Here is a 22,413-nt window from a genome sequence, read left to right on the forward strand (position 1 = left end):
TCCACAGATGAAGATGATGGGATGTGCGCCATCTGCCTCGCTGATATCCAGGAGGAAGAGAGGGTAAGGTAAGTAATGCTCATTTCTGTTACACATTTCTATTGTCTTTGCTGTATTTAGTGTCCCATACAGCCTCTGTCAGTCTGGATATTAATGTATATTTCTGTTCTCCTTGCAGACGACTTCCGTGCAACCACCAATTCCACCAGACCTGCATCGATCGTTGGCTGCAGGAGAGCCGGACCTGTCCCCTCTGCAGGAGTCCCATCGCTGCACCCAGTCACATCTGGCCACTCTGGCTACCTAAATAGGGGGGGGGGGGGAGAGCTTTCACTCTGGCTACTTAAATTGGAGGGCACTCTGGCTACCTAAAAGGTGTCATTCTGGCTAACTAAAAGGGGGAATGCTGGCTAACTAAAAGGGGGGAATGCTGGCTAACTAAAAGGGGGCAATCTGGCTAACTAAAAGGGAGGCAATCTGGCTAACTAAAAGGGGGGCAATCTGGCTAACTAAAAGGGGGGCAATCTGGCTAACTAAAATGGGGGGAAATCTGGCTAACTAAAAGGGGGCAATCTGGCTAACTAAAAGGGGGGCAATCTGGCTAACTAAAAGGGGGACACTCTGGCTAAATAAAAGGGGGACACTCTGGCTAAATAAAAGGGGGACACTATGGCTAACTAAAAGGGGGACACCCTGGCTAACTAAAAGGGGGCAATCTGGCTAACTAAAAGGGGGGGCATGCTGGCTAACTAAAAGGGGACACTCTGGCTACCTTAAAGGTGGGCAATCTGGCTAACTAATAGGGGGAAAATCTGGATAACTAAAAGGGGGGCAATTTGGCTATTTAAAAGAGGGGGGGCACTCTGGCTAACTAAAAGGGGGACACTCTAGCTAACTAAAAGGGGGCAATCTGGCTAACTAAAAGGGGGGTAATCTGGCTATATAAAAGGGGGTCATGCCAGCTACCTAAAGGGGGGGCACTCTGGCTAACTCAAAGGGGGGCACCCTGGCTACCTAAAAGGTGTGTGGGGGGGAATGTAAAATTCTAGGGGTGTTGATCCAGGGATTTTATCTGACTGCCATTTGGAGTCGGGAAGGAATTTTTTCCCTTTTATGGCCAATTGGCCCAGGCCTTGAAGGGTTTTTCGCCTTCCTCTGGATCAACTGGGATATGTGAGGGTATTGTACAGTTTTGTACATTTTATGAATGTATTTTCTGGTTGAATTATCTCATATTTCTTCTTTCTTTATAATATATGTATTAATCTTAACTGTGTCTGTGTTTTTATTCCTCTGATAAAAGTGTGTTTCCTATAGGTACAAATAATGTATAGAATAATGGGTAACACCACTAATGTCAGTACCACAGTCTATGGCCATTCTGGGGGGAGAAGAGCAAATTAGCATTTCTCTTCTCATATAGAAGTTCAGATACTCGGATTATCTTGTGTAATTTTCCTTGTTTTTGTAGATTTTTATATATATATTGCCCGTGAAACGGAGAATCCCCAATAAATTTTACTGTTATTAATTAACGGCTTATTGGCTGGTCTATTTTTATCTGAGTGGTGCATCCACCTGCACCCCTCCTTTTAAGCGGGTTTTAATCATTTTATACTTGTTGGCGCCTCTGTCACTCTTGTTTTATCGCTGAATAGTCCACCCCAGGTGGAGGGGGTCTTTCCCCATTTTTCCGTCTACAGAGAGCGACATTTTTAAACACCTGAGTGGGGTCAGGTTCTAATTGTCTCCACCTGCAGTTACAGTGGTTGCCTTTGTGGTAACCCAGACTTGTGAGTACATCCATCATTTACTTTTATTTTGTCTCCATCTGATTGTTGACATACTACACCATATTGGGCTCTCGGTCTTTGTGTTTTTTCCTTTTAAAGCTGTCATTGTTGCAGGCTGTAATCCCCTTAGAGAACTTCAGTCTGTCCATTCCCCTTTGCAATTTGAACAGCAGAATGATGCAATCCAAGCAGCAGATTAGCCCCATATACAGAACCTGAAACTAGCTCCTTTTAAAGTGACATTGAAGCAAAAACAAACAAATAAAAAAAGTATGATAGTTAATAGAAGTAGTATCAAAGAAAAGAGTTGCATATTTTTTATTTTTGATTATATAGATTTTTTTTATAACCTTGCATCATTCTGTCACATTTGCAATTACAAACGACACACTGGGCCATATGCAATTTAGTTTTTCACCTGAGTTTTCTCCTAGGTGATCTTTTAAAACTGGTCAGTAAAATCTCTTTTAACCACTTTATCCCCGTCCGTACGAATTTCTCTGTCCCTTTTTCCATCCTTTAACCCCTAGGGACGGAGAAATCTGTACTTTCCGCGCTGCCGCCGCTGCCCACGCGCACTCCCGCGGGTAAACACGCCGCCCGCCGCTGGCCCGGAGATCAATGAACGGGAAAATCCATTCCCATTCGTTGATCTAAGCCCCGCAATGATCCGCTGCTTTTCCGCTAAGCAGCGCGATCATTGTGAAAAAAAAAAACTTACCCAGCCTCCTAGTACTTCCGCTTACCCAGCCTTCTAGTCGCATTAAAGATTAAACAAAAAGTTACTGTTGCCATCTTGTGGCCAAATAGTAAAACTACACCGTAAACATTTTTCACATACAAATGAATTACTTATACACAAAAAATTAACTCATTACCTCCCACACTCCCCGTTTGTTTTGTTTTTTTGTAATAAAAAAATTTTTAAAAAAATTTACAATTTAAAAAAATACATAAATAGTTACCTTAGGGACTGAACTTTTAAATATTTATGTCAGGAGGTTACAACACTGTTACTGTATAAACTATGGGCTTGTAATTAGGAATGGACGCAAAACTGAAAAAAATGCACCTTTATTTCCCAAAAAAATATTGGCGCCAAACATTGTGATAGGGACATAATTTAAACAGTTTTATAACCGGGACAAAAGGGCAAATAAATTTCATGGGTTTTAATTACAGTAGCATGCATTATTTAAAAACTATAATGGCCGAAAACTGAAAAATAATTAATTTTTTCCCACATTTTTCCTATTTTCCCATTAAAACACATTTATAATAAAATAATTCTTGGCATAATGCCCCACCTAAAAAAAAGCCTAATTGGTGGCGGAAAAAACAAGATATAGTTCATTTCATTGTGATAAGTAATGATAAAGTTATAGACGAATGAATGGAAGGAGCGCTGAAAGGTGAAAATTGCTCTGGTGCTCAGAAGGTAAAACCCCTCAGTGGTGAAGTGGTTAAACCACCAGCAAGGAAAAAAAAATATACTCAAAATAATTTTGATAGCACCTTTTAACCTACTTTTTGATACTTTTTTTTCCATTGCAAAGTGCTAAAAAGTTATTTTAAATCAAAGATGAAAATTTTTCTCCTAGGAAGAAGGTGGAAAAATGAATTGCATAAGGGCCACTGTATTTTCAACTATGAAATAGAGCAGAGCTAATGACCCTTTGAACTCCCCTGCAGTAAAACCTTATCTGAAGCTGAGTCTCACTGTTTCTTTGATGTATAAGTGCTTCAGAAAATAGGACTGTCTCCCCATCCAAGTTGGGTCAGAGAGCTCAGAGAAGCTCTTTTGCACAGATAACAACTGAAGTTTTTTTAACTCTTTCTGTACTGGAAACAATATAAAACTCTGTGCTTTGCTACTAATGTTCTATTTCTTAGCTGTACTACACATACAGTTTATTATATCATACATTTATTTTCACTGCAGATTCTCTTTTAGATACCTGTATCTGGTGATGTGATTACATTTTAAGGCAACATTTTTAGCTACAAAAAAAAAAAAAAAAAATCTCATGTCATGCTAAAAAGGTAATCTTTGACCATTCTAACCAACAAGCTGTGAGGTATTAATTTATTTGATTTTTTTAAACATTTAGCACTTTATTGAAAAATGTCAGCTTTACAACATAAGCGTAACAACACTCATTGCAATAAGAAAGACATATGAATAATAACAATTATATAAAAAAACACAACTAACCATTTTAGCCTTTTGAACGTGACTGTCACGTCCAAAAGGCTGCTGCTGCACGCTCCTGTGCCACAGCCCGGTAGCCTAGAGGTCAATGAATGGGAAAATAGTTCCCATTCATAAGATCTATGCCCCCGCTAGAAAGAGCGACGGCTTCTTTGAGAAGCTGTGATCTTTGTGAAGAAAAAAAAAAGTTTCCTGTCCTCCCTATACTTCCTGGAAGCGAGAGTGCTCGCTTCCAAGGCTAAAAAAAGAAAAGAAAAGACTGTGGCCATCTTGTGGCCAAATAGTAAAACTACATCTACATACGTTTTTTTATTAAATAAACATACATTATTACATTTAAAACTAACTGTTTACCTCCCACACCAAAAATTACCCAAATAAAATTTTGAATGAAAAAAAAATAACTACAATAAAAAAACAAAAACATAAATAGTTACCTAAGGGTCTGAACTTTTTGAATATGCATGTGAAGAGGCTATATTACTAATATTTTTTTAAATTATAAGCTTGTAAATAGTGATGGACGCAAAAAAATGCACCTTTATTTCCAAATAAAATATTGGCGCCATACATTGTGATAGGGACATAATTTAAATGGTGTAGTAACCGGGACAAATGAGCAAATAAAATACGTAGGTTTTAATTATGGTAGCATGTATTATTTTAAAGCTATAATGGCCGAAAACTGAGAAATAATGATTTTTTTTTAATTTTTCTTAATATTCCCGTTTAAAATGCATTTAGAAAAAAAATACTTCTAAGCAAAATGTACCACCCAAAGAAAGGATATAGATCGATTCATGGTGATAAGTAGTGATAACGTTATTGGCGAATGAGTGGGAGGTGAAAATTGCTAGGATGCATAAGGTGAATAATGACTAAAGGCTGAAGTGGTTAAAGGCACATAACAGAATATCTACACGTCATAGCAATAGTGATGAAACATGAAACATCAGGAATTCCTACGATACAAGGAAATGCAGTAGAGACATAGGTCCATGGTGTCACTGCACCAACACCATTAGGTGGTAACAAGTGCCGCTCCTCACCTCAGTATCAGGAGGAAAGAGGTGAAAGAAGAAGAGGAGAAAGAGAAAAAGAAAAGGTATGAAGATAGAAAAAGGAACAGGAGTATCATATACCAGGTTAGGCAAGTTGCACCAATGCTCTATAATCCTCTGAATATTTAAACATCTCCCAGGTGGCCAAAGTCTGTGTAAATTTCTCTGTTCTATCTTGAGAAAGAAAGAAGATCTCCATCTGCACAGTTTTGTCTAACCTGGCAAGCCACTGGGGGACATTAGGGGCAAACCCAGGATTTTCAAGAGGGGGATTCCTGTAAGGTCTCCCTCAGCCACGCACAATACAGTATAATAATATGGTAGGATATCATGCTGGGTACACATAATGCAATTTCCCGTCCAACTGAAAGACCGACAACGGATTCGATCGGGAGCAGTGGATACAGATAATAAGGACAGCCGACATTGCTAATAAAGGGAAAGTGAAACATTCACCCAGCAGGGACACAGGGCTGTGCTCATACCTGGCTTTGAGCTCTGTAAAGTTCCCCAGAGCTGCTCCATGCTATGTACACATTGCTGCTCCATCCAAAGTCAACTGTAGCAGGGAAAGAAAGGGGTCAGTGCTGTGTGATGCAGGATGCCTGCAGACATTCTGCTCTCTCAACTTATGCCTGTCCCCAGACCTGGTCTGAAGGGGGGATTCTGGGCAGCTGTAATCCCCCCTGTGTTTACCTATGAGGGAGGTCCAGTTTCTTCCACAAAAAAGGAATGGTCGCACAGGCCGCGTTAACTAGGTGTAAAAGAATACATTTCTAGTATTTATTACATGAAAAAGGGTCAGAATGCCAAATAGAAAAATTCAGGGGTCTTATGAATCTGTGTAGAGGCAATTTCCTCTGTCCACTTATGAACTTGAGTCCAAAAGGTGGACAGGTGAGGGCCATGCCAGAACACATGCAGTTAATCGGCTCCTGAAGAACCACAATCCAGCATGTATCCGCAACTCCTGCACAAATTTGCTGAGCACAGAAGGTGTCCTGTACCATTGGGTGATGATCTTGAATCCATGTTCCTGCTTAGTTACATTAAGGGAGCCCTTATGATTGAGAGACCAGATGGCCTGCCACTGGAGGTATTATATTTAGATCTATATCTGAAGGTGGCTTTAAAATATAATTAGAGTCAATTTTTCTCCTCTGCTCTGATTAGACACACCATTTAAAGTTAAGCTTTTTTTTAACTATTATATCATTCCACTAATTAAATTAAGGGTGTACACCCTTCTGCCTGACCGCTCCCCCCATCCTCACCTCCAACAGTCTTCAACTTTGGGGATATGGGACACCTTCATCTAGCCAAACAGCCATGGAGCCTGAAGAACTGCGACTCACTTCAGCCTCATTTAGCACTAATGCAGTAATGTACTGTCATCTGTGTTTGTGGGGGTTTGCAGAGGCACGTGACGGGGCGAGCACGTGGATTATAGCGCAGGAGATTTCAGTGCAGCTGGCGCCACCATAGACCATAATAGGTATTGCAGCTATAGCGACGCACAGTGAGTAAGAAGACTGAGCTGGAGTTACTTTTAACCCTTTCCACTCGAAGCTCTTTCCTAAAGGAATGCGCTCTCCCTCTTACTCTCTCATTTTAACATGGAACGTAACAGTGTATATCTTATTTTAAAGAACACATTATAACGTTTAATTTGATACCTTATTTGGACAGCTTGGCATCTCCTATTGGCTGGTAGCAGAGGAGAAAGCCAATGTATGGTAAATTGAAAAACAGTTTCCTGGGTGTAATCCGGGCCTGCGTGAGCAAGTTTCGCAATAATAGGTGGTTTTATGCCCGCCACCCGGGGTCTTACTGTCCCTACACACAATGCAATCGTTGGTATTTCGATTGGGCAGATTAGCAATAAAATACTGGCTACTATTTACACCCTCCCCCAGTCCATCCCATAGGATGCCATTCATTATTTGCAGGCAATCTGCAAGAAAAAAAAATAATCTGCAATTATTTTTCATTTTTTTTTGCAGAATGGAATTTGCAAAGATGAACCAGCAACTACTTTTTATAAAAAATAAATAAAAAAAACAGGAAAGAAAAGGAAGTGACAATTAAATATAAATGTCACCTGGGGGGCACTGACAGTGTGGGCATGTAGTAATACATTTGCGGTGGTCACGATGCGCTGCAAGCCGCCGCTGCAGGGATGTCCCGCATATCGGGACATACGAGTGCAACGCGGAATTCACGATGTCCCGTTATGCGGGACATACGAGTGGAAAGGGTTAAAACACTGCGATAGCAATAGCTGGAAGCTGAATTACATCATTCCCCACCATCCACGTGGACCTGGAGGGGGAATAGTAATTAACGCCGTCGGGACTTGAGCACGAGCAGGGTAAGCCGTATATTGGCTGTATCCTGCGCCCAAGTCTCCCGCTGGCGATTTCTCTCGTACACTTGATGGGGGGGCCTGGCCGACAGTGTTGCTGGGAGGGCGGTGAGGTTTAAGTTACGACCGTGTCTGCTCCATGTGCCAGAAAACCCTTGTTTTGCTCTAATATCCTGTCTCGCCCGACCCGTCACTCATCCAAACTACTCCCACCATCATTCCACACATTGGGCCTGATTCACAAAGCGGTGCTAACAGTTAGCACGCTGGTGAAAAGCCCTTTATCATGCCTAAACTCAGTTTAGGCATGATAAGTTTAGGTGTGATAAGTTTAGGTGTGATAAGTTTAGGCATGATAAGTTTAAGCCCAAATGGGTTAGCACCGCAGTGCACAGCTGATCAAAAGTTTTGCGCTAGCAGAGTCTTGTGCACTTCGCATAGAGTTTAATGGCGCTGCTTTGCGTGCGGGACTTTGTATGCGATCTAAACGTATCCAAACTTAGCATGCCTAAACTTATCATGCCTAAACTGGCTTTTCACCAGCGTGGTGCAATGGTTAGCAATGCTTTGTGAATCAAGCCCATTGAGTGGAGGTCAGTGGCTATGACCGCAGTGTTACCCCCCAGTAAGCAATGAAGTGAGAATATAAAAAGCTTGCATACCAAGACCCCTCCTGGAAGTGGCTATAGGAGGCCTCCACAAGATAGTAAACACCGGTCGTCAGAAGCTCCAGAGTGTCATCATTGCTGGAGCATTTGAGAAGACCTAGCGAGTTCAGAATGGCTTTGAAATGAAACTCCATTATTGCTGAGAAAAAGTGACAATTCATCTATCTCAGCTCTATACGTCACATTAACTAAAGGCAACCAGAGCTGTTAGAATACAAAGATTTGATACTTACCAGGGGCTTCCTCCAGCCCCATAAGCATGTCCAAGTCCCTCATTGTCCTCCCACGGTTTGCCGCTCAGCCGCGATCAGCCCCGATAACTGGTTCAGTCATGGTCTTCTGCCCATGTGCCGGAGGTCCGCGCATGCGGAGAAGACCCCAACTGACGGGACTGAACCAGTTACCTGGGCTGATCGCGGCTGAATGGCAGGCCGTGTGAGGTACTTGATGTGCTAATGGGGCTGGAGGAAGCCCCAGGTAAGAATCAAATCTGTATTCTGACAACTCTGGTACACTTTAATGACGAACCTTATTTCAGTTTCCCTACATGCCCAGGAAAAGTATGATCCCTCCCTAAAAAAACTAAAACAGAGAATATGTACATCAAATTATAGTCTGTAATATGGTCACCTGGTACTGGTTAGTGTTTGCCCATTATAAAATCTTTCAGCTCCCTGATTTACATTCTGAAATTTATCACTGGTGGTGACATCTATAGTTCTGCCAGGTGACCTGTGCGGAATGTTCGTTTAAGGGAGAGCTCTACGCACAGAAGGAAATACTGCTTGCCTGACAGTTGGAACACCCCCCCGCACGCACGCACATACACACACACACACACACACACACACACACACACACACACACACACATTTGAGATTTCTTGAGGGAAAGGAGGTATCAGCTACTGATTGGTATGAAGTTAAACCCTGGGTTAAAGTTCCTCTTTAAAGTGTACCTGAGAGGGGCACACTAAAAGATTTTATACTTACCCGGGGTTTCCTCCAGCCTTGTGGGCACCGATGTGCCCGGTAATATGGCTTAGTCGCCCCAGTCGGCTCTTTTGTGCATGTGCAGATGCACCGCACATCTGCAGAAGAGCCGACAGGCGTGACTGAGCCAGATTACCGGGACTGATACCAGAGGAACTGAGGCAATCGGGAGGACGGCGAGGAATGTATTGGTGATCATGGGACTGGAGGAAGCCCCAGGTAAGTATAACGTTTTTTGTGTGCCCATCTCAGGTACACAGTAACAAAAATCGAGGTCGGCACTCCACTGGTGATAATAAACTTGCATTTATTCAAAAAGTTGCAAACAGGACATGTTTCGGGGTCACCCCCTTCCTCAAGTTTACTGTATTTCTGCTTAGGCTTATGTATGCTTTCGCTCATGTTTACCTTGGTGTTTTTAGCAGGGTAGACATTTCATGTGTAGTGCCCAGTAAGAATTTGTATGGACTGACCCTACGGGGTTAACCTGGATTACTCTGTGACATCACCTCGGTCAGCTGACCATTAGGGGTGTGTCCTGTATTGGAAATCTCCCCACCTGCCCTTACAGTGGTTGCCTAATGGTAACTCTGGTTTGTGAGTATCAATATTTACTCTATCTAGTGACCATTTACCAGTACATATTACATTATTGGGGCTCTTGGTGTTTCTTGTTTTTAACTCCACAACTCTGTACACAGTAACAAAAATCGAGGTCGGCACTCCACTGGCGATAATAAACTTGCGTTTATTCAAAAAGTTGCAAACACGACATGTTTCGGGGTCACCCCCTTCCTCGAGTGTACATCCAACCTTGTAAAACAAAAGAAAAAAACAGGGCACCGAGAGCCCAATAGTGCAATATAGTTTTAACAGAGAAAATCTGTCTAAATAGTTCGTGCAGAATTATACTCACAAAAAAGGGTCACCAGCAGGCAACCACTTGAAAGGCAGGTGGGGAGAATTGGTACCCGACCCCACTCGGGTATAAAAGTCGCTCTCTGTAGACAGGAGAAAAAAGGGGGCGTACCCCTCCACCAAGGGCGGATAAGTAATATGTATCAAACGCAGATCGCGTCCTAGACGGATACTTGGAACGCAGCGTGACCATGTGTCCGTCTAGGACGCGAAACGGCCGTCGCTAGGCCCACCGTCATCCCCACTCCCACCTCTGCCACCAGCAATGAGAACCACGCCACATAGGTATGCCAGTACCGTTTGTGAGATACTGTATGCCATTTGATGACGTTTTTCACAATAAATGCACATGACAGACGGAAGGTGCACGCTTTCCTTTATCTTTTGATTATACGATCTACTTGCCTTCTTCTGCCACACAAGCGGAGCACACGTCTTGCATCTATAGCATCAGGCTCAGGTGAGCACTGCAGACTTGTGGCTATACCACTGTAGACCACTTCTCTACATTTCCAGTCACATTTAAAGGGGAAGTGCCACACATCCTCTGTTCTTATTTCAACAAAAAGTAAAACTACATCTAAAAGTAAAAAAAAAAAAAATTAAAATACACATATATTTCCCCAAATTAAACACTATTTACATCCCACCCTCCCAAAAATACCCACATAAAATGTTTAATAAAAAAAAACAAAAAAACATTACAATAAAAAAAAAAAAAAATTATACAGATATTTACCTAAGGGTCTAAACTTTTTGAATATCAATGTAAAGATGAAATATTTCTATTTTTTTTATATGCTTGTAAATAGTGATGGATGCAAAATGGAAAAAATGCTCTTTTATTTCAAAATAAAATATTGTCGCCATACATTGTGATAGGGACATAATTTAAACGGTGAAATAACCGGGACAAATGGGCAAATACAATACGTGGGTTTTAATTATGGAGGCATGTATTATTTTAAAACTATAATGGCCGAAAACTGAGAAATAATGAATTTTTTCAGTGTTTTTCTTATTCTTACTGTTAGGTAGCTCTTAGCAAAATGTACCCCCCAAAGAAAGCCTAATTGGTGGCAGAAAAAACAAGATATAGATCAGTTCATTGTGAGAAGTAGTGATAAAGTTATAGGCTAATGAATGGGAGGTGAACATTGCTCGGATGCATCAAGTGAAAAAGACTGAGGGCTTAAGTGGTTAATAAGAGGGGTTATTTTATGACAAGTCAATTTTAAGCCTAACAGTCTCTTTAAATGTTATTGAAGATAGGGAGGCCAGTGTTAAGGGCTTAGTGTAAGGCGATGTTCCTTATCAATCGAGCCGCTGATGCAGCTCGATTGATAAGTTCCGACAGGTCCGATCTGTGAGCCGCCAATTCCCTGCTCGTTCCCCACAAGGGGACAATGGCAGAAAATTGAGCGGAAGATAAGCGGCGCCGGGTGGGGACGAGCAGGGGATCGAAAACCGACGCACGCACGGCGAGCGGGGACGATCAATGAGATCAATAAAGTGCTACCACTCTATAAACTTACATATGCTAGCCGGGGATGTCCTGCCAAGTTTGACAAAATATGGTCTGGCTGGATGGTCTGGAAAGAGCTGGCCGGTTTCGTTAATTAACAGGATGAGTTAAGGAAGTGGGGGCCCCGGGGGCCCAAATCTTTCCATTTTTCTTCTTCTGATTTACTTACCTTTTATTTATAACCTCTCTTTTCTTCCTTTCTTTCAGCACAACTAATAGCCCTTCACTGGAAGCTCAAATAGGCCGGTGGGTCATACTAGACTTATAATAGTGTCCTTTCTTCACAGAGAGACACTGTTCTATATATATGTTACGGCCAGAACCCGAAGTGTGGCCACTTCGGGTTCTGGCCGGCCAATGTGCTAAGTGGCCGCAGCGCAGCGGCCAATGTTAGAAATGTAATGATTACAATAAGTTCAATGTATTCTATGGCTGTCTCGCTGCGGCCAAATGTATTACAACTTTAGTTAAGTTAATGTAATGAAGCCGTCGGCTTTAGCATTGCCTCCTCCTCCTTCCCCCCCCCCCCCCCGCCTCTCTCCTCTGCCTGCCTCCTATACAATACGGAGCAGCCGGGGACATGCATGTCCCCGAGAGTCGTTCGTCGCGGCGGGGGAAGCAGAGCAGGGAGGCTGCAGACATTGCTTCTGCCAGCACCCGCTCTGCAGGAACGGCAGGATTTCCCTGCAGCGACGAACGACTCTCGGGGACATGCATGTCCCCGGCTGCTCCGTATTGTGTAGGAGGCAGGGAGAGGAGAGAGGGGGGGGGGGAGGAGGATAGGAGTCAGTGCGAAAGCCGGCGGCTTCATCTATTACATTGCCGCCGGCTTCATTTCATTAAATTAACCAAGTTGTAATACATTTGGCCGCAGTGAGACGGCCGTAAAATACATTGAACTTATTGTAATCATTATATTTTTAACATTGGCCACTGCGCTGCGGCCACTTCGCACATTGGCCGGCCAGAACCCGAAGTGGCCACACTTCGGGTTCTGGCCGTAACATATACATTATTGTCCTCCACGGGCCATTCTATAATTACAGCAAGATGTGTGGTTGGTCATTGGTCATGGGAAGCAATATTCCCCAATGCACAGATGGAGACAATCATAACTCTCCTTAGATTGTACCACCTGCCAAATATCATTGAATGTAAATTATTCTGCAATGTTTGGTAAAGTCATTATTCTGTACTGGTTTATACTTGGACCAATAGGTCATCTTTTTCTCTCTGCCTGTATTATGTTTAATCTCGAGGAATGTGTGAACTTGTGTGCATCCCTCAATGTTTGTATCTTTTTATGTCAAAATCAATAAAAAGTTTTGTTTAAAAAAAAGTTCTTAACCTGAATCTGTTCTTAAGTCGGAACATTGTGCCATCTCAGTCCCCTGTACCGCTTCTGTGCCTCCAGTGACCCCCTCTGTGTCACCTCTGCCTTTTGTGCCTTTTTATACAAGTTTAAAAGCCATTTTTTTCTTAGATTTTTTTTTAAATTGATTTTCTCAAAAAATACAAGTTTGATTTGAATTTTTTTTTGACTTGTTCCCATGGAAACAGAGAATCCATGCCGTTCATGTCGGCGGTCGTTCGTAAGTCGGGGACAACCTGTATTTTCTTTTCCTCTGGGGCTCACCTTATGCGCACCATATTTTATTGCTGGCATATGTACTTGGATCTTATATGTGTAACAGCTTGTCTGTGTTATCCTTATGGCAGCCATACACAGAGTTCACTGTAAGTATTGTTACGGTGTTAGTCCTCTTTAATAATCAATGTGGTGTTTTGCTCAAGGCCCCATAATGTGTTTTAGCTCTTACTTTCCTGGTGGTGTAGTGGACTGGATAGCACTCTCGCCTTGCAGTTCTGGCTCCTCAGGTTTCCTCCCACATCCCAAAACCATAGAAATATTAAATAATTATGATAATGACTTTTAACAGTAACTGACGGCTGTACTTACACAGGGTAACCTAAGGGCCCGTTTCCATTAGGAGCGGTGTGATGCGGCTACATAGGTGTCCTGAAACATGCACGGCAATGGAAGAGTTTCCACTGCGTGCATGTTGTACCGAGCGATGCGGAGCGATCTGAGAATCTGCAGCATGCTACAGATTCTCGCACGGCCGCATCCGCCCGCAGCCGCGTCCCCTCTCCTCAACTGACTTCCGCATCAGGAGATGCGCATCGGGAGATCAATTGACTTCCGCACCGGCGGAAGTCGCATCACTGAAGTAGTGGAAACCGGCCCTAAATTACAACATCCAATTTCAAAGGCTCCAACTGTATTGGAACCTAACAGGTGCTTTCCTGAAGAGATGACAATTTGTCATCCTCCTTACAGGTGATTTGTACTCCGGAGTTACACTTTAAACTTGTTGCTATACATGAGCTGACCCATCTTACCTGCGCATACGGTAATGTCTGTTTTGTGGCTGCAGCTCAGAGGCACGAGTGAAGAACTCCAAAGCTTCCATGTGCCGCATCTGCTGAAACAGGCTCTGTCCCTGCAGAGTAATACAATTGTGAGATCAGCGCAGAAGCCACAGCAATATACAGGATCTTCTCAAAAAATTATCATAATGTGATAAAGTTCATTATTTTTTGTAATGTACTGATAAACATTAGACTTTCATATATTTTAGATTCAAATACCCACAACTGAAGTAGTTCAAGACTTAACCATTTAACGGCAAGCATACGTATTAAAACGTCATGCTTTCCCCTATTAATGGCAACATGACGGTTTAATACGTCACGCGTTCCCGCCGCCGCTCCGCACGTGTCCGCGCCGCTACCGCCGCCGTTTCCATCGGGTTCCCGAGTTGGGTGATTGGGGAAGAGGACCGAGCGGTCCTCTACCCAATCGCACTGCCTGGAGTGAATGGACGCGACCGCGAACAGCGGCCGCATCCATTCACAAAACAGGAAACTGTCACAGTTGCTAAAACGTAAAAAGAAAAAAAAAGTGATCACTTCCTAATGGGAGAGTGTTCACTAGCGCCATCTTGTGGCCAAAAAGTATATTGCACATACAGGCAAATACATAATATCCACACAATATTAATAAAATTAAATTACATTTCCACCCTTTCCCCCCTCAAAAAAAACCCACTTTTAAAAAAAAATCAGCTATAATTAAATAAATAAATAGTTGCCTTAGGGACTCAGCTTTTTTAATCTATATTGTATGAGGGAAAAATAATTTTACTTTATTACATAGGGGCTTGTATTTATGGCCAGAACAAAAACAAAACAAAACAGAAAAATAACACCTATATTTCAAAATAATATATTGTCGCCATACATTGTGATAGGGACATAATTTAAACGGTTTAATAATTGGGACTACTGGGCAAATACAATGTGTTGGTTTTATCAACAGGAGCATGTTTAATTTTAAAACTATAATGGCTGAAAACTGAGAAATAACGATTTTTTCCCATTTTTTTGGTATTTTTCCAATTAAAATGCAATTAGAATAAAAAAATTCGTAGCAAAATGTACTACCCACAGAAAGCCTAATTAGTGGCGAAAAAAACGAGGTATAGATCATTTCCTTGTGATAAGTAGTAATATAGTTATTAGGGAATAAAAGGGAGGAGCACTGACAGGTGAAAATTGCTCTGGTCCGTTAGGGTAAAAACCCTTGGGGGTGAACTGGTTAATGTTTTAATATTGATGATTTTGGCATACAGCTCATGAAAACCCAAAATTCCTATCTCAAAAAATTAGCATATTTCATCCGACCAATAAAAGAAAAGTGTTTTTTAAAACAAAAAAAGTCAACCATCAAATAATTATGTTCAGTTATGCACTCAATACTTGGTCGGGAATCCTTTTGCAGAAATGACTGCTTCAATGCGGCGTGGCATGGAGGCAATCAGCCTGAGGCACTGCTCAGGTGTTATGGAGGCCCAGTATGCTTCGATAGCGGCCTTAAGCTCATCCAGAGTGTTGGGTCTTGCGTCTCTCAACTTTCTCTTCACAATATCTCAGATTCTCTATGGGGTTCAGGTCAGGAAAGTTGGCAGGCCAATTGAGCACAGTAATACCATGGTCAGTAAACCATTTACCAGTGGTTTTGGCACTGTGAGCAGGTGCCAGGTCGTGCTGAAAAATAAAATCTTCATCTCCATAAAGCTTTTCAGCAGATGGAAGCATAAACCCACTTTTGAACCAGAAACAGCGGCAGAAGCACCTGACCTGGGCTACAGAGAAGCAGCACTGGACAGTTGCTCAGTGGTCCAAAGTACCTTTTTCGGATGAAAGCAACTTTTACATGTTATTCATAAATCAAGGTGCCAGAGTCTGGAGGAAGACTGGGGAGAGGGAAATGCCAAAATGCCTGAAGTCCAGTGTCAAGTACCCACAGTCAGTGATGGTCTGAGGTGCCATGTCAGCTGCTGGTGTTGGTCCACTGTGTTTTATCAAGAGCAGGGTCAATGCAGCTAGCTATGAGGAGAGATTGGAGCACTTCATGCTTCCATCTGCTGAAAAGCTTTATGGAGATGAAGATTTTATTTTTCAGCGCGACCTGGCACCTGCTCACAGTGCCAAAACCACTGGTAAATGGTTTACTGACCATGGTATTACTGTGCTCAATTGGCCTGCCAACTTTCCTGACCTGAACCCCATAGAGAATCTGTGGGATATTGTGAAGAGAAAGTTGAGAGACGCAAGACCCAACACTCTGGATGAGCTTAAGGCCGCAATCGAAGCATCCTGGGCCTCCATAACACCTGATCAGTGCCTCAGGCTGATTGCCTCCATGCCACGCCGCATTGAAGCAGTCATTTCTGCAAAAGGATTCCCGACCAAGTATTGAGTGCATAACTGAACATAATTATTTGCAGGTTGACTTTTTTTGTTTTAAAAAACACTTTTCTTTTATTGGTCGGATGAAATATGCTAATTTTTTGAGATAGGAATTTTGGGTTTTCATGAGCTGTATGCCAAAATCATCAATATTAAAACAATAAAAGGCTTGAACTACTTCAGTTGTGTGTATTTGAATCTAAAATATTTGAAAGTCTAATGTTTATCAGTACATTACAGAAAATAATGAACTTTATCACAATATGCTTATTTTTTGAGAAGACCCTGTACAGCTCAATTACACATGTCCCTTCATCTATGAATGGCTAGCACGACAACACAATACAATATGGCATGTGCCAATTCAGGTTAGCGTCTGGGAATTCCACTGAAGGGCATTACATAAAGCTTTTACCAAGCCCAAGAAGGCCAAAAGCAGGTCAGTAAATTTACTAAATGCAGCAAAGTACTGTGGCTGTAGGAGGAGGCACAAACACCAGTGGGCAAGCCCAGGATTTTCAAGGGGGGGGGGGGGGGGGGATTCCTGAAAGGTCTCCCTCAGCCACGCACAATACAGTACAATAATATGGTAGGACATAATGCTGGGTACACATAATGCAATTTCCCATCCTAAATGTTCCATCTGCTCCCGATCGACAACGGGATCAATCAGGAGCAGTTTGGATACAGATAATAATGAGGACAGCTGACATCTGTAATGAAGGGGAAAGTGAAGCATTCACACAGCAGGGCACAGGGCTGTGCTCATATCTGACTGTTAAGTTCCCCAAAGCTGCTCCATGCTCTGTACACACACTGCTGCTCCATGCTCTGTACACACACCACTGCTCCATGCTCTGTACACACACTGCTGCTCTAATGCTCTGTACACATACTGCTGCTCCATCAAAACTCAACTGTAGCAGGGAAATAAAGGGGGCAGTGCTGTGAGCTGCAGGATGCCTGCAGATATTCTGGTGTCTTAACTTGTGCCTGTCCCCAGACACTGCACTGGCCCTGGTCTGAGGGGGGATTCTGGGCAGCTGTAATCCCCCGTGTTTGCCTATGGTGGGGGTGTGGCTTAGTTCAGGTGTTGGGCTTAATCAAGGGCATGGCACCCCCCAGGACCAATATTACTCCAGGCACACAATTCCTTTGTGCAATAAAAAGTCAGGGCCGTTTTTAAGCAAATACCATTAAGAAGCAAGTAAGGCTGCATATAATGTAATAATTATGGAATGTAATTTGCAAATATTTGCAAGTATGCACACATATGGCCAGGCAGGATAGCCGCATTCACACTTCCGGGTGGGGGAAGGTTACTGGAAATGTAATTAATATTGTCTAGAATAGATCGTACATGTCAAACTCCGGCCCGTGGGCCAAATCAAGCCCTCAGAGCCATTAAATTTGGCCCTCAAGAGGTTTCCCCACTTTGCATTATTTTTGGTCCACTCTAGACCACCAGGGAAGCTATATGGGGGAGGTAGGCGAAAAAACGAAACAATAGGGAAATGTTTAGGGTAGGTGGGATCCACTAGACACCAGAGAACTGCATGGGCGTTGGAAGTAGGCCATTAGACACCAGGGAACTTTATAAGGTGACCAGTAGACATTGAGGTTGGCCAACGACTAGGTCTCAGTGTTCAATTTTGGCCCCATTTGTATTTGAGTTTGACACCCCTGGTCTAGATGAATTTGTTAGTTATTTCCATGCTCTCACCTGCAGGTAATATGTCCCCGCCAGCAGTTTTATGTGCTCTTCAGAGGGGTTGGCATCAGAACAAGCTTTCTGTAGGTTAAGTGCTGCAGACTGGAAGTCACCCAGCTGTAGAAAAGGCTTCCGCTCTCTTGACATATAACTATCTGCAGTGCAACAGTGTGACCACCAGATGGCATTAATGAACAGTACAGTGAGAGCAAAGGAGCCAGCACCAGCATGACCTGAAAGATGACTCTGTATGGAGATAGATATAGAGACTGCCACATTTTCTTCCTTTTAAACATTTAATAGTACCTGTGCTGCTAATACACAGACATCAATCTGTCATCTCCCCCACCCCCACAAGTACTACCGGTATCTGGCGCTACCCCCAATCACTAATACCCATGCCATGCCCGGTCTGCCCATGATGCCAAGTGAGGCAACTTCCCCAGGCGGCAGAAGTCTGGGGCAGCACCAGGCAGAAACATGAAGTGAAGAGAGTGCCTGGCCAACCTATCCTGGGGGCAACTGTACCTGGCTAACCTATACTGGGGGCAACTGTACCTAGCTACCAATACTGGGGGCAGCTATACCAGGCTACCCACCTATATTGAAGGTTTTTTGGGGGGCTCACTGCAGCTATAACGGGCGGTGCAAATTGTCTGGTGCTGTGCAATCCTTCCTAGTCTATCTCTGAGTCCCCTCCTCTTCTGTACTGCAGCCCATCTATCCATAGCTCATTTCCTATTAGCAGATTGAGGTCTTACAAATTCTCCCCACCTACATCCTGTAATCTACAAGTCCCGCCTCCTCATGTAACTACATGGTTTATACTGTTAGAAAGAACAGTACCTTTTCTGGGCAGAGGTTGATGGCTTTAGAAAATGAGATGACAGCATTCTCCCATTCCTCCTGCGACAGGCACAGCAGGCCTTTCTCGTAGCTGAAAGAACAATGGTACACATAAGCAGTGCAGTTTCTAGGTTAAAATGCACCCAGGACGAGGGTGTAAAAATTGCGCCCCCCCCCCCCGAGCAAGGTATGGGTGCCCTGCCCACCCCCCAGACCACTGTAGTCCCTAATCTGCCCCCTACTTCCTCCTGATCACCCCCCCACCCCTCAGATTCTCCCCAGACCCCCCCACCCCCGTGTACTGTATGCATCTATCCCCCTGATCACCCGTCAATCACCCGTCAATCACCCCGTCAACCACCCCGTCACTGCTACCCATCAATCAGCCCCTAACCTGCCCCTTGCGGGCAATCTGATCACCCACCCACACCAATAGATCGCCCGCAGATCCGACATCAGATCACCTCCCAAGTGCAGTGTTTACATCTCTTCTCTCCTCTAAACACCCACTAATTACCCATCAATCACCCCCTATCACCACCTGTCACGGTTACCCATCAGATTAGACCCTAATCTGCCCCTTGCGGGCACCCAATCACCCGCCCACACGCTCAGATTGCCCTCAGACCCCCCTTTATCAATTCGCCAGTGCAATATTTACATCTGTTATTCCCTGTAATAACCCACTGATCACCTGTCAATCACCTATCAATCACACCCTGTCACTGCCACCCATCAATCACCCCCTGTCACTGCCACCCATCAATCAGCCCCTAACCTGCCCCTTGCGGGCAATCTGATCACCCACCCACACCAATAGATCGCCCACAGATCCGACATCAGATCACCTCCCAAGTGCAGTGTTTACATCTCTTCTCTCCTCTAAACACCCACTAATTACCCATCAATCACCCCCTATCACCACCTGTCACTGTTACCCATCAGATTAGACCCTAATCTGCCCCTTGCGGGCACCCAATCACCCGCCCACACCTCAGAACGCCCTCAGACCCCAGCCCTGATCACCTCGCTAGTGCATTGCTCGCATCTATTTCCCCCCTCTAATCACACCTTGAGACACCCATCAATCACCTCCTGTCACCCCCTAGCACACCTACCCATCAGATCAGGCCCTAATTTGCCCCGTGTGGGCTCCTGATCACTCGGCCAAACCCTCAGATCCCCCTCAGACCCCCTTCCGATCACCTCCCCAGTGCATTTATTGCATCTATTTTCCCCTCTAACCGCCCCCTGAGACACCCATCAATCACCTCCTGTCACCCCCCTAGCACTCCTATCCATCAGATCAGGCCCCAAACATCCTGTCATCTAAGAGGCCACCCTGCTTATGACCGGTTCCACAAAATTTGCCCCCTCATAGACCACCTGTCATCAAAATTTGCAGATGCTTATACCCCTGAACAGTCATTTTGAGAAATTTGGTTTCCAGACTACTCACAGTTTTGGGCCCGTAAAATGCCAGGGCAGTATAGGAACCCCACAAGTGACCCCATTTTAGAAAGAAGACACCCCAAGGTATTCTGTTAGGTGTATGATGAGTTCATAGAAGATTTTATTTTTTGTCAAAAGTTAGCGGAAATTGGATTTTTATTGTATTTTTCACAAAGTGTCATTTTTCACTAACTTGTGACAAAAAATAAAATCTATGAACTCACCATACCCCTAACGGAATACCTTGGGGTGTCTTCTTTCTAAAATGGAGTCACTTGTGGGGTTCCTATACTGCCCTGGCATTTTAGGGGCCCTAAACCGTGAGGAGTAGTCTAGAAAACAAATGCCTCAAAATGACCTGTGAATAGGACGTTGGGCCCCTTAGCGCACCTAGGCTGCAAAAAAGTGTCACACATGTGGTATCGCCATACTCAGAAGAAGTTGTATAATGTGTTTTGTGGTGTATTTTTACACATACCCATGCTGGGTGGGAGAAATCTCTCTGTAAATGGACAATTGTGAGTAAAAAAAAAATCAAAAATGTGTCATTTACAGAGATATTTCTCCCACCCAGCATGGTTATATGTAAAAATACACCACAAAACACATTATACTACTTCTCCTGAGTACGGCGGTACCACATGTGTGGCACTTTTTTGCAGCCTAACTGTGCTAAGGGGCCCAAAGTCCAATGAGTACCTTTAGGATTTCACAGGTCATTTTGAGACATTTGGGTTCAAGACTACTCCTCACGGTTTAGGGCCTCTAAAATGCCAGGGCAGTATAGGAACCCCACAAGTGACCCCATTTTAGAAAGAAGACACCCCAAGGTATTCCGTTAGGAGTATGGTGAGTTCATAGAAGATTTTATTTTTTGTTACAAGTTAGCGGAAAATGACACTTTGTGAAAATTTCCGCTAACTTGTGACAAAAAAAAAAAATCTTCTATGAACTCATCATCCTCCTAACGGAATACCTTGGGGTGTCTTCTTTCTAAAATGGGGTAATTTGTGGGGTTCCTATACTGTCCTGGCATTTTAGGGGCCCTAAACCGTGAGGAGTAGTCTTGAAACGAAATTTCTCAAAATGACCTGTGAAATCCTAAAGGTACTCATTGAACTTTGGGCCCCTTAGCGCAGTTAGGGTGCAAAAAAGTGCCACACATGTGGTATCGCCGTACTCAGGAGAAGTAGTATAATGTGTTTTGGGGTGTATTTTTCCACATACCCATGCTGAGTGGGAGAAATATCTCTATAAATAGACAATTGTGTGTAAAAAAAAATAAAACAATTGTCATTTACGGAGATATTTCTCCCACCCAGCATGGGTATGTGTAAAAATACACCCCAAAACACATTATACTACTTCTCCTGAGTACGGCAATACCACATGTGTGGCACTTTTTTGCAGCCTAACTGCGCTAAGGGGCCCAAAGTCCAATGAGCATCTTTAGGCTTTACAGGGGTGCTTACAATTAGGCACCCCCCAAAATGCCAGGACAGTGAACACACCCCACAAATGACCCCATTTTGGAAAGTAGACACTTCAAGGTATTCAGAGCCACGGAAGAGGACTTACGTAACGTCACTCAGGAAGAGCAAGAGGAGATGGATAGTACGTCTGGATCCGACTTTGTGCAGATGGCGTCTCTCATGCTGTTCAGCCTGTTGAGGGACCCCCGTACAAAAAAACTCAAGTGGAATGAGCTGTACTGGGTGGCCATGCTACTTGACCCTCGGTACAGGCTCAAAGTGGCAGACCTGTTACCAACTCTCCTGAAGGCGGAAAGGATGCAGCATGTGCAGAACAAGCTGGCAACTATGCTTTGCAATGCATTTAAGGGTGATGTCACAGCACAACTCAATAAAGGTACCACTGCCAGTAATCCTCCTCCCATGTCCACGTAGGCAAGGACAGGACGCTCTAGCAATCTCATGGTGATGTCGGACATGCAGACATTCTTTAGTCCAACGCCTTGCTGTAGCCCTTCGGGATCCACCCTCCACCAACGCCTGGATCGGCAGGTAGCCGACTACCTGGCCTTAAGTGTGGATG

The 22,413-nt window shown here is 43.7% G+C and overlaps 1 protein-coding gene across 2 annotated transcripts in view; it reads right to left on the bottom strand.

The window, feature by feature from the left end:
* Positions 1-22,413, bottom strand: part of LOC137528235 (tetratricopeptide repeat protein 16-like) — a 74,444-nt gene that overhangs the window by 45,833 nt on the left and 6,198 nt on the right. The window contains exons 2-4 of one of the 2 annotated variants that reach the window (XR_011023322.1): positions 18,907-18,997; positions 13,938-14,038; positions 10,415-10,589 (exon numbers count right to left, since the gene is read on the bottom strand). Coding sequence is in view for 1 of the 2 variants with exons in the window: in XM_068249520.1 (XP_068105621.1) it covers positions 10,568-10,589; positions 13,938-14,038; positions 18,907-18,997 (214 nt within the window). In the remaining variant the exon portion in view is untranslated. Of the gene's footprint in view, positions 1-9,198; positions 10,590-13,937; positions 14,039-18,906; positions 18,998-22,413 lie in introns of those variants that run through there. The other variant, XM_068249520.1, reaches the window with a different exon arrangement.

This window comes from Hyperolius riggenbachi, chromosome 8, assembly GCF_040937935.1.
Source record: "Hyperolius riggenbachi isolate aHypRig1 chromosome 8, aHypRig1.pri, whole genome shotgun sequence".
Lineage (NCBI taxonomy): Eukaryota > Metazoa > Chordata > Amphibia > Anura > Hyperoliidae > Hyperolius > Hyperolius riggenbachi.